The sequence below is a fragment of the Petromyzon marinus genome, chromosome 2, assembly GCF_048934315.1.
Source record: "Petromyzon marinus isolate PM22_M1 ecotype Great Lakes invasive population chromosome 2, UKy_Petmar_22M1.pri1.0, whole genome shotgun sequence".
Taxonomy (NCBI): Eukaryota; Metazoa; Chordata; class Hyperoartia; order Petromyzontiformes; family Petromyzontidae; genus Petromyzon; species Petromyzon marinus.
The window spans coordinates 19,704,516-19,718,383 of NC_133668.1; the positions used below are offsets into that span (position 1 = coordinate 19,704,516).

The window sequence follows — 13,868 nt, forward strand, 5'->3', positions numbered from 1 at the left end:
CTCTCACCAGCACGGGTGTGTTGAACAGCAGGCCCCTCTCACCAACACGGGTGTGATGAACAGCAGGCCCCTCTCACCAGCACGGGTGTGATGAACAGTAGGCCTCTCTCACCAGGACTGGTGTGTTGAACAGCAGGCCCCTCTCACCAGCACGGGTGTGCTGAACAGCAGGCTCACCCACCGACAAACTGGCCCAATATCTGTCTGAGACCTTGCAGCCATTCACTGGTAAGATCACCTCTTATGTACAGTACTTAACTAAGCTCACCTGGTATCGTCAATTAATGACATTTCACTGTCCCAAGGTGATTTGCTCGTTAGTTTTGATGTAGTTTATTTGTTCACCAAAGTTTCTGTGCCCGATACCATTACAATCATTGAAGATTTGGTCCAACAAGGATTGAATGCTGATGTACCGGCCCTGGTGAGACATTGCCTCACCAATACATACTTCACCTGGAATGGAACATTCTACAAACAAACTGAAGGCACCCACATGGGTTCTCCCTTATCTCTGGTTGTAGCCAATATTTTCATGGAAAATTTTGAGACGGATGCCATCCAGGCATCCACTCTATGCACGTCCTTGTGGAAGAGGATGGCACGTTCGTCATCTGGCCACATGGCCGACTGGCTCTGAACCAATTCCTCAACCACATCAATTTCATACACCCAGCCATCAAATTCTTGGATGTCCTAATCAAAAAGAGACCAGATGGCTCAATGAGCCATTATATCTACAGGAAAGTAACGCATAATGATGCGTACCTAAAACATGATTCCCGATACCATCCATCTTAGAAGATTTCCCTCATCAAAACGCTACACCATAGAGCTCAATGTATCTCCGACCATGAACACCGAACGAGTGAACTGAAACACGTACACCAAGCTCTCAAGGTGAATGGATGTTCTGACTACACAATCCGCAAAACCATCACCCCAAACGTGAGGAAAGACTCTTTCCTCACGGTTGTGGTGAGCGTGACGTTGATCGAGTCGATGGCGGGCGACACCGAGTACGTGCTCACCCACCACTGGTCCGTCGGCAGCATGTCGGGGCGCTTGTCCTTGTTGTACTCCATGTTCGGGCGACGGTACGACTTGTAGAACGTCAGCAGGCAGCCGAGATGCACCCATCGCGGCGTGTTCTTTGGGCACTTGACGTTCTTCTTGATGATCAGGTTGTCCTGATACGGCGCGCAACAGATGCGCAGCACGTTGTTCTCGGCGCACGCGACGATGCGGGTGACGACGCCTCCATGACGGCCCGTCATGGTGTTCTCGCCGTCCGACGACATGCCGATCAGCTTGGCGCGCCACTTGACGTAGAGCGCGTCCATGAACTTGGCGATCATGTTGAAGATGTTGACCGCGGAATGACGTTCGAACATCGGAATCGCGACGAGATGCAAGTTGACCAGCTCGCCGCGATAGCAGACTCGCACGCGCAGGTCGAAGAACGATTGGCCGCGATGCGTGCTCCCGTCGCCAGCCAACGACATGGCCCAAACGCTCTCGCAATCGAGGATGACCGTGATCTCCTGCAGCGCGACGGCGACCAGGATGTGCGTGTACTGCCCGACGATGCCGTTGTTGATGCCAGTGAGCTTCGCCATCTTGGTCCGGTCCTTGGCCTTCTGGATGGCCGCCACCGTCTGCCGGAACGACAGGCCGATGCCGATGCCGATGTAGTCCATGGCAAGGTCGAACCGCAGCACGTCCTTGATCGTCACCGTGTAGACGGCCTTGTCCTCCTCCTGAATGAACAGCTTCATCGCATTAGCCTTCTCCTTCTGCTTCTTGGCGAGCTTCTTGCGGAGCGCGTCGGCTGCGTTTTCCTCGCCCTGGTCGTCGTCAATGTCGTCGAGCTGCTCGTCGTCGCGAAAGAACAGGTCGCTGACAATTGTCGTTTCGACAATGGCGGCATTGATGAAGAACTGCAGCGTGTCGGTGGCCAGGTCCACGTGGTGGTGCAGCGTGTTGGTGAGCTTGACGCACCCGTCGAAGTAGTGCTTCTTCTCCTCGACCGACAGGTCCTTGTACTTCGTCCACGAGGACGCGTGCTGCCCCTCGTGGTAGCTGCGATGCTTGAACGCGGCGAACGGCTTCCTGAAGTACTGGATGTCGCTGCGCTGTTTGCGCTCGCGCCCCGCCACGCCGACCTCCACGACGTCGCGGCCCTCGTGCAGGCAGAACTTGCACCGCACGGTCACGTTGCCATTGGCCTCCGTCGAGACGATCTCCAGCGCGTATTCCAGGGCGTGCGACTTCTGGAACGGCGTTGACCTCTTGCCTTTGCCCTTGTTCGCCATCCTCGCGCAACCTCGTTAGTTTTGAAACCGCCACTGACTTGATTTTGAGATAACCGGACTTATTTTTGAGAAGTCTCAAATTTTATGAGGACTGGGAAAGAGCCATCTTAGGATCCCATCAAAACCATTATCTTGCCATACATAGCAGGGGTAACCAAAAATATTTCCAAAATCATGAACAAACACAAGATCCAGGTCCGATTTAACACAGTACATACAATTCGTGATCTGATCCCATCTGTGAAGGACAAGATTCCTGACATGCTATATCCCGGCGTCTACAAACTAAGCTGTATCTGCGGCAGCAGTTACATTGGGGAAACTAAGCGACATGTCTCAGACTTTGTTCGTGAGCATAAGGCAGATTTGAAACATGGTAGGACCAATACTTCTGCTGTGGCTGATCATAATTTTAATGCGGCTGGCTCACACGAAATTGATTTATCTAAGACGATGGTACATTGCAAGCCTACTGGCTATCAACAAAGATTCGTCCATGAAGTAATCCATATATACAGGCACAGACACAATTTCAACCGAGAAGATGGTTATAAACTCAGAAATCATTGAAAATATGTCATCAACCACTTTGGGTCATGACTTTGTGTTTTCTTGTCAACCTCCAACGTCAGCAGAGTGGGTGTGTGGAGCGAGGTGCAATGATTTCCTGGAGGCCCTTTTGGTGGAGACCCACTACTGGCCTACATTAACATTAGCTCCCCCACCCATGCTGCTGACAAAATTGGGCTACTCCCATCTCTAAAACTTTATAAACAGTTTGCCTTTAGAGGCTAACCCCCCATTTTCCTGATGACGACCGCTTGTGTTGCGATCAAAAGATCGTGGTTTTTGTTTTCATTTAATTTTTATTATTTTTTATTTTTATTAACTTTATTTTTTTATTATTTTTCTATCTACGTGACTATACTGAAAGAACCAAAGAATATAACAATTACAAGTTAATATATTATTTTTCTATCTTCCTGAGTTAACAGACAGTTGTCATTAAAGGTTTGAATGTTGACACGTCAAAGTAGCTCTTTAATCAACTTGTCTTTTTTATGGTCCTGTTCCAGTGATATACTTCACATCCTTAGTGGACTGTTATCCTCTCACAGAATATCACTCATTGTATCTATCCTGGGGGGATGATGTGCGTAATTTGTTACAGCTAATGCTATGATGTTACCACTATTGTCTGATACAGTAATTCTGATTGTGCCATGGCATGCATTATACAAACCATGACAGTTACAAATGATCATGTCTTAATAATGTTTTAAGCCACGTTAATGCAGGGTTAAAATGGTTTGTGAATATAATGAGTCCTGAAGTATTTTATTAATCTGCAAGAGCTATTTTTGTGAAGTGTTTGCTAGAACGTGATGTTGTGTTTTTCTTGTTTCTGCTGAAGCTATGTAATGTGTGGCGAGGTGGGAGACGTGGCGGATGGCGGTACCAGCGCTGAGCACATTAACACTGGGGCACACCACGGCAAGCACGGCAAATCACGACACCGCCTACCACGCGGCACCCAGCTCTCCGCTCGCCCGCTCATGCCAGGTCCTGCAACATCGCCGCGAGAAGCAACAAGACTGGCAAGCCAGGACGAGTGTCGTGAAGCATGCCAACTCGAGCCTCTCTCCTGCCACGCTGTCTCAAGGCAGCTCATGCCCCTGACGCTTGCCCGGCACCTGCACACGCACACCCGGAGACGCACGCGGCGCTGACGATCGCGGAGAAGCGGAACCTTTAGATCGCACGGCCAGGGCGGACGATCACCCCCGTGCCGGACCTGGTGCATGCGGGTTGCGTGACTCTGCGCGACCCGCGGCCGCTCGACGATGGGCCACGGCTGGGGCTACTATGGCCCGGGTTACGGCGCGTACCTGCGCTCCGCCGTGCCGCCCTGCTTGCTTCTCCACGCCTGCTGCTGCGTGCTCGCCGCAGTGTGCTCGTGCAGCCGCTCCGCCTCGGCCGGCGTGCCGTTCTGCCCCAAGGCGTGCCGGTGCTCGGCCGAGCCATTGGGGGAGCTCGCCGTGCGCTGCAGCGGCGCGCGCCTCACCGAGGTGCCCCGCGACCTGCCCTCCGACGTCACGCGCCTCGCCCTGGACGCGAACCACATCACGTGCGTGCGGCCTGGCGCCTTCAGGGGCATGCGGCGGCTCAAGGAGCTCAACCTGAGTGGGAATCTGTTCGAGACACTACCCGCCGGAGTCTTCGCTGGCCTGGAGGACACGCTGAAGATGATCGACATCTCCGACAACAGGCTCACCACCCTGCGCCCAGAAATCTTCCAGGTGGGTTGTGTGGATGACTGTGATTGCCAGTCTGTGGTGGGGTGTTATCTGGCTGGATGGTGCTGCTGTTGGAAAATGTCAAATTCGTATCCTGCTTCGTGGAAAACTCATGCTTATGAGCTACCCATGGTTTATAAATGATGAACGTTTGATTTTGTCTGTTCCCAATTATACTCCAAAATTGTGCTCCTGGCATCATGTCATGAGGCAAGGAAATTTACACATGGAACTCCCACCGTGAGCCTGTACATCATATAATATTAAATACCAGAAAATTTCGTCATGTAATTACTGTTGAGCTCAGTTTGATTGCCTCTAAGCTGTGCTATTTATTGCACCTCTTATCGGACCTATGTACTCCCTTCCCATTCATCCCCTGGGTTCGTGCTTACCGGCGATTTCAACTGCCCTGGCATGACCCAATCAATCATTGATGGTCACCTTGCCGATACTCTCAATTCTCATAACTTGGAAGTTCTCAACCTCGGCCCTAACCGTGTTTCTTCCACTGGCAGCAAGAACATGCTCGACCTCATCATGAAGCTGGATTCTGATCATCGCATTTCTTCTTCCAGTCAATTTCCAAGTTTCTACTCCGACCATAGCCTCATCATCACCTCCGTTAAGTCTCCCCGGCCACTCATCCCCAAGATCACCCGTCTTTCACGTAATTTCAGTCACACCAATTTCACCACTCTTCGAAATCTCATCGCAAACTTTCCTTCCATCCTCTCACCATCACTCGACCCCATTATCTGTGCTGAGCAGTTCATATTGATCTTATGGCTATGCTCAACAAGATCGCACCCCTAAAATCTCAAAACACTCGATAACCTTCACATGATTTTTGTTATCCTGCCCAAGCAAATGAGAAGGAGGCTCAAAAGGACTATTGCACATAGCGGATGAACTATTGACCGGGCTCTTTACTGTGCTGCGTTACGAGACAGCTAACGCACTAATTCTCATCTCATGCTCTGTGTACATCTCCGAACGAATCCAAACCATCTCTCGCAACCCTCGGATACCATGGAAAGTCCTCAAGGCTCTGTTCCACGCAGGATAATCTTTTTACAATAATGACCAGCTGGCGTCAATGAACCTTGCAGCTTCGTTCAGGCCTAAACTTCACTAACAAGCTCGCCACTATTGCGGACTCCATCAAGTCATCCTTAACCAATCACCATTCATACGTCATCATTACCCTGCCCTCCACTCACCAAACTATTTTCTTGTCCTTATTCACACCATATTCTTTGGTTCTTTCTGTAAAGTCACGTAGATAGAGAAATAATAATAAAGTGAATAAAAATAGAAATAATAAAAAATAAAAACCACGACGTTTCGAACACAACACAAGTGGTCGTTGCGATCGAAACGTCGTGGTTTTTATTTCTATTTTATTTTTATTCACTTTATTATTATTTTTCTATCTACGTGACTTTACCGAAAGAACCAAAGAATATGAATTCCTGCAGTCACGAAAGTTCTACGTGACTTTACCGAAAGAACCAAGAATATCATTCGCAGCAGTTTCTTCAAAATATGTATTGGCCCTAATCCGTTCACTTCAAATCAAGACATCCCTTCTGGATACTCTCATTGCCCATCTGTTCGGCTGCTGCGCCGTGGAACTTGCAACCATTATTACCAACATTGCCAATGCCTAAATTTTCATTGGTTGTTTTCCGCCTACCTTAAAGGTCGGCCAGGTTTCCCCGCTGCTCAAAAAACCTGACTTGGACTCTGCTAACCCGTCTTAACTATTGTCCGATCAACAGCCTCACTGCTACCTCTAAACTTCTCGAGCATCTCGCCCTCACCAAACTCAAGCCTCAAATCACATCCTTACAGAATTTCTGCCCCTTTCAATCGGCTTATCGTAAGTATTATTCAACAAAGAACAATCTGAATAGGATCCTGGACGACATCCTCAGCGTTATCGATTCCGGTTCCATTGCTTTACTCGTAAACCTTGACATTTCCTCAGCCTTTGACACCTTGAACCACAAACGCCGAATCAATCTCCTCGAGTCCGACTTCAGGATCAGGAGAACGGCACTAAACTGGATTTCCTAATTTCTCTCCAGCAGGTGTTTCACCATCAAAGTGGGAGCTACTTCATCTGACGAAATTCTGTTGACATGCTTAGTATCTCAGGACTCAGTCTTGGGCCCCCTGCTATTTTCCACCTATTCACCTCCCATTGGCTGACTGATCGACAGCTTCAATATCTGCTACCACTGCTACGCTGACGACACTCTTCTCATCGCCTCCAAACATCTCGGGCATCGACCATCTTTCCGCTTTCTCAACCGCATTACAGCACTGGTTTCAATATCATGCCATCTCCCTAAAGTCTACCAAATCCGAGGCCATCTTAATTGGCACTAGGAAAAGACTGGCTTCACTCTCACTCCCCTCGGTAATCTCAATCGCTTGTTCCTTAATTCAGTTCTCTGACCATCTGACATTTCCCGGCGTCACTCTGGATCCCACTCTCTGCCCATCGAAACTCATATCAACCTCTGTTCTCAAGTCCTGCAACTACCATCTCAGGACCCGACACCATCTACGTCTGCTCATCACCTCCAAAATCACATATATTCTCACCTGCAGCATCGTTGGGTCATGGCTCGACTATTGCCTCCAAAATCACATTGCCCGAGATGTCTAGGTCCCCTGCAACCCTTGCCCTGACTCCCTGTCCATCCTGCTAGCCCTTCATTGGCTTCCCATTTCGACCAGAAATACCTTTAAGAACGCTTGCCTCTGCTACCGTGCCGTAAACTCCGCCTACCCACTGTACCTAACTTCTCTGCTCACGCCTTACACTTCAATGAATCGTAGAAACCTTAGTAGTTCCAAGGCAGAACCTCCTTGAAACTCCCAGGACAAGGACTGTAATAGCTTATCGTCATTTCTGTGTCGCAGCCCCCGTTATCTGGAATGCCATCCATATTCACATCTGTAACGATCAATCATTTTCTTTGTTAAAAAAAAACATCTAAAGGTGCATCTCTTCAGCTCTAAATTTAACTGAGTCTCACTGGACGCGCGATGCAATTTGACACTAAGCTTGGCTCTGCACCTCAGAAGTGTGTCTTCTGTCCACAACATTGCCTGCGTTACAAATTGTATTATTATCATGTCCTATTGTAGAGAGAGGTGTTTGTCATGTTGTAATTAAACTTAATTTTATTTTAGTCCTCGGAGCTAGAATAACCCACATTAAAATCGTGGTTTTATTTTTTTGTATTAATTGGTGACCATCATTAGACCTCCTTTGCCAGTATCAAAATATAATAATAGGGTTTTTTCCCCTTTTTTCTGGCAACAAAACCGAAACCTTTTTTTACAAGGATTCATGTCTGCATTAACCACAATACCTGCAGTCAAAATGCAAACAAAAAACATACTATGATAATATATGCATTGTCCTTGAAACTGATTGGTCCACACCAAGGGACGGCTTTCTTTTGAGCCTCGACCCAATTGGTGCTCGACCAGATGACGCCAAAAGGCGTACAGCTGTACAGCTGTTTGCATTTTGACTGCAGATATTGTGGTTAATGCAGACATGAATCCTTGTAAAAAGGTTTCAGTTTTGTTGCCAGAAAAAAAGGGGAAAAACCCTATTATTAAATTGGTGACCAGTTTCAGTTTCATTTATTTGGCATAGCCCTGTGAGCCATTCGGCTCTTGAATTGGGTGCAACCGCAACAAACAAAAAACATGAACATGAAAACATCTTAACCGAGCAGAGTGGCAGCAGACGGAACCTCGAGCCACCGCGCATCCACGGGAACAGCCCGGTCCACGCTCACGAGGAATTGGCGTGCAACAACCCAGGACATGTGCTCCATTTAGAAAGTGTTTATTTCGTGAACAGTTTGGTAACACTGGCACGCAAGCAGTTTAGAAGAGGTGGGTGGCTCTGAAAAGAGCCTTTGTTTGAGACCATCAACGACTATACTTGAGAACCCAATTTAATCATAGGTGGTTACCTATATTCAAACCTAGGTGGTCAACAATGCTTGCACAGCACTCTGACCTGAGCTACCCAGTCCCCTGACTGGGTCTTCACTGGGTCTTAACATTACATGCTTGGTGCTCTTACTTGGTAGTGGCCACCATTACAGTTGATAAAAATATGTAATTTTATGGGAAGTAAACACTGGTCTTCCTCAGTTTAACATAAGTTTTCACAACCAGTATCATCCATAATATACGTTTTTTGGGTTAGATCGTGTATATATAAATGTGTCATCAAACCAGCCATCACCCGACACAGACAATTAGTAAGGGTTGTCACATAAACAGAACGTGCCAATTCGTTACGAGTACAGCACACCGGTGTGTTGGAGAGCCAAGCCACAATATTTACAATCCGAGTACGACGTTTCGCCAGTAATTACAACTAGCTTCATCAGGCGACAGCCAGATTTGTGGAGAAGTCCACCTGTGTTTCGTTCCTTATATAGAGGAGTAGATGTGATGACAACACTTGTGCACTCTTCTTGTGAGAAGTGGGGGGGGGGGGGGGAGGAATTTATGAATCAACGTACATTATGCAAGCTCATTGATCTTGTACTTCCTATCCATTGTGTGTGTAGTGGGTACAAATGGAGAGAGAGATATACTTCTATGGAGGCAACACATTTATGATAACAAAAGCCCTAACACAAAGAGGTATCTGCCCCTTCCACCAGGTAACCGAAGGAGGTAGTCCCTTCGGGCTAACGAGGCCCTAACACAACTGGGGAGGCTACCAGAGACTGAACCCCGACTCGGGTCCGGGTCTTATCTTCGGGGCTTCTCTTCAGGGCGACGTCTTCAGGTCTTCAGGTGTACAACAACAGCCGGACCCGTTGAGGGGTCCGGCTTATATGATCAGTCCCGGGGCTTACTCCGTCCCTAGCCACGCCCCCCTTCTCGAGCCTTCGAGAGGGAACTGGTCCTGGTCCCGTGGTCCCCCAGCCCCCTCTTTTGGGGTCCCTCGGCCGGTGCCTCCGGTCACCAGGCCTCCGGGTTCATACAGAGTGCCATGGCCCCCTGTGAACCCCTGCACTATCCCTTGCACTCTCGCCCCCTAACCTCCAGAGGCTGGACCCGTTCACTCCACGTGCAGTGCCATCCTCGATTGGCGATCCCGGCTGACCCCCCGCTAGGGCCGGTACTACATTCCCACTGCAGTGCTGTAGATGTTGTGAGTGGCGTGTGTCGTGCCTCACGCAGGCCGGCTTCACACGACATGTAGTGACACCCACCGATGCCACTACATGTGTATTAAAATAGCCATACCAACGGTAATCCCTCTTCTTTGGTTCTTTCGGTAAAGTCACGTAGAATGAGAATAAAATAAGATTCCCACGACGTTTCGGCCACAACACAAGTAGCCTTCTTCAGGTGAAAGAACAGAACTGTCGGGACGACAGAGGTTCAATGGTTGAAGTATGGTGGCCTGTATAGGCATACATTTTAACAATGTGTTATTTGATGATTCGCTTCCAAGCAGCACTAAGTCTGTACTTATTCGAATGGTTACAATTATTTTTTTATCTTTATCAATTTCTATAGATTATGTAATTAGTCTTGGCCAGTAGTAACAAGTTTTGCACAGAACTTGAGTGTCCTTGTTGGCACGTGTGTTCTGCTACTGCTGACAGTTGTATTTGGGAGTATTTAATATTTTTTTGGTGTTAAATTTTTACTTAAAACTTTCGTGACTGCAGGAATTCATATTGTTTGGTTCTTTCGGTAAATTCACGTAGATTAAAAAAAATGAATAATGTGAATAAAAATAATAAAAAATAATAAACAACAAAAACAAGCTGGTGAGCGTATTGGCAGTCTATGATGTAGACTGTAGCAATGATTATTAAACTGAGTGAGTGTACTGGCAGTCTATAATGTAGACTGTAGCCTGGTTCTTAACCTGAGTGAGCGAACTGGCAGTCTATAATGTAAACGTATTCTTGGTTCTTTCAGTAATTTAAATATAAGAAAAATATAATAAATATAAATAAAAACAAAAAGTACAACGTTTCGATCGCAACACAAGCGGTCATCATCGTGACGACCGCTTGTGTTGTACGTGACTTGACCGAAAGAACCAAAGAATATTCTTTCGTGTTATTTTAGTCTCGTGCTGATCATTCGTCTTGTTTGCCCAACATAACATTTGCCACAAGTTTAATTAATCCGGTACACATCTTCTGTTAGTAGCTTCGGTAATACATCTTTTGTAACAGATATTATTTCTGTATTTTATATGTACATGTCAAATCTGTCTCGGATGTTTTGTTTTTCCAAACATCTGGCTATATCAGTTACTCCCACAATGTACGGTATTTCGATCGTTTTGATTACTTGGGCAGTTTCAATGCTCGTGTTATTTGATTTGGTTTTGGCATTCAATGCCCTGTTGATTTGCGAGTTTTAACGACATATTTAACCCAAAAAAACCTCTCATGGATGATATTGGTTGCGAAAGCTTACGTGTTATAATGGACGTTGATTCATTAACCCCCCCCCCCCACTTCGCGCAAGAAGAGCGCACAAGTGTTGTCATCACATCTACCCCTCTACATAAGGAACGAAACACAGGTGAACTTCTTCAGAAATCTGGCTGTCGCCCGTTGAAGCTAGTTGTAATAACTGCCCAGTTATTATCTATACAATATTCAGGGTGTAATAAACCACTGAATATTTTCCAGCTTGCTGTTGAACTCGAATAGGCTGATAACCACAGCCACGGCGAGGAGTATACTACGTGTGGTGTGCCGGGTGTAAAACATTGTCCCAGAACACCAACCCAGACAGACATGGCTGAAATGAAGCTCTGGCTGTAGTGTTTTGGGATACTGCCGTGGTGGAATGGTTAGCACACTGAACTTGCAATCCAGAGGATTGGCAGTTCGATTCCTACTTCCGGCACGGCAGTTGAAACAACTGTGGGCAAGTTTCTCCATGCCCCCCCCCCCCCACTACTTTCCAATCACATAAATGGGCACACCACACTCAGTCGGTTGGCAGGTCGCGTTGTGGTTGGGGTAAAGTGTGCTTTACCTCGACCAACACGTCTGTTCAACGTGGGAAAGTAGACCAAATGCCCTGTATAGTTCACTCCAGTGGAGGGGTTTCTGCCAGCGGTGGTCTGAGTAAGCAATTGTGGGGCCATACCACCTTCACCTATAAGAATATTACTCCTGCATAATCCATGCGATTTTCTACTGCAGATCAGCAACAGGATTACAACTGGCTGGTTTAAAACTCTTTTGATGACCTGTTCTGGGTTATCTATTGATAAATACTTCTTTGTGTTACAGGTACCAAGGTTTGGGATGTTATACCCATAACCTGACAAATAGACCTTACAATTGGAATCTGATGTGTGTGTGTGCGTGCATGTGCTCTCGGTTTGCAGAGACAGTGGGCTACTTTTTTTGTAACTTTTAACAGGCTGAATATTATTTAAAGCTATAAATAAAGTGTTGCATGACATTATTGATATATACTTAAGTGCTAAATCCAAGTAGGTTTTGCTTAAAGATGTTTTGGAATATACATATTGTTTTAAAGCTTTCGTGACTGCAGTAATTCATATTCTTAGTTTTTTCGGTAAAGTCACGTTGAAGATGACCGTTTGAGTTATGGTCGAAACGTCGTGAGAATTTTTTTATTGTTTTATATATTTTATTATTTTGTTGTTTCTCTTCAACGTGACTTTACCGAAAAAACTAAGAATATACATATTGTTATTCTTGGTTCTTTCGGTAAAGTCACGTAGAAGGGAAATAATAAAATAATGAACATATAAAACAATAAAATTATCACGACGTTTCGACTGCAACACAAGCAATCATCATCAGGTGTGAAAACCACAGCAAGAACATTTTCTTGCTGTGGTTTTCACAGTCGAAACGTCGTGATAATTGTATTGTTTTATATTTTTATTATTTTATTGATTCCCTTCTACGTGACTTTACCGAAAGAACCAAGAATATGAATCCCTGCAGTCACGAAAGCTTTCAATCAAAAATACATATTGTTATCAAATGAATCTGTATGTTCATATTGTAATTGGAATATATCAAGAAATATCATTGAATACTTTATAAATATATTCCTCCATGTCATACCATGTCCTAGTTACACTACAGAGTGTTGTAAAGTTGGGTAATAATATTTGTGCAACACTTAGTGAGTTCATGGAGCTTCTTAATATGTTGCTGTGATAATGATGATGACGATTATAGTGACGGAGCTGATAGTGGTTGGTACACTTTGATCCCTGTTTACCTTTTGGCGTTTGGGAGCTTCGTATGGTATTTGATGCAGTACCTCTTTACCATATTCACACATATATTGCATTGTATGCAGAAATCAACACATGTTTTATGAGCTCCCAAAAGCTAAAGGCAAATAATATAAAACGTGTGGGAAAAGCAGATTGAGGTTTCGCTAAATGGCAAGCGGGCATGGATAGGATTGGAGGGTGGATTTAGGGGTAGCCAGAGGGTCGTTACTAATTGGCTGAGGTGAACCACTTAGCTTCCGACCTCAATGTGTTTTATAGAATTCAATGTAAAATAGTCGGGGTGATTGATGATCCAGCACTCACTGGTTCACTACAGTCATTCGTTGATCAGCGGTTAGTCACCGCCTTATGCATATATCTATGTAGAAACTTCTTTCACACCGTACGAAGACCACCGTGCTAATTGGAGGTGCGGGGGGAAGGACAACAAACTAAACACAAAGAGCATTTTTGTTATCACTCTTCTATTGCACTACCATGGTTACCGTACCCTTGTTGAGGACTACCAATCTGTTTCGTCTCATTCACCCTATTCGGCCACTTCCCTTTCTGCTTCTTCGCTCGCACTGCTCGATTTAGAAATTTCCTTTAATCCTCTCTTTTCCCCAAAATTGTATGACCTTGCTCAATTTAAGAAATGCGGTAGCTCTTATCTAGCAAAATATTTCTATATATTCTCTTTAAAATGTGCTGTTCGCACTGGTGCTAAATATAGGCTTTTTACGGTACTGTATATGTCTTTATTTAAAGCTTTCGTGACTGCAGTGATTCATATTCTTGGTTCTTTCGGTAAAGTCACGTTGAAGGGAAACAATAAAATATATATAAAACAGTAAAGTTCTCACGACGTTTCGACTGCAACACAAGCAGTCATCATCACCATCATCACCTGATGATGACTGCTTGTGTTGCAGTGGAAACGTCGTGAGA

General features: G+C 45.8%; 1 protein-coding gene across 7 annotated transcripts in view; it reads left to right on the top strand.

The window, feature by feature from the left end:
* The window catches only part of LOC116945437 (leucine-rich repeat-containing protein 3-like), a 48,218-nt gene that overhangs the window by 19,785 nt on the left and 14,565 nt on the right, over positions 1-13,868 (top strand). For all 7 annotated transcript variants that reach the window (XM_032959759.2, XM_032959776.2, XM_032959802.2 and 4 more), the window contains exon 3: positions 3,730-4,615. In XM_032959759.2, the coding sequence (XP_032815650.1) occupies positions 4,160-4,615 (456 nt within the window). In that variant the 5' untranslated portion in view covers positions 3,730-4,159. The remainder of the gene's footprint in view (positions 1-3,729; positions 4,616-13,868) is intronic.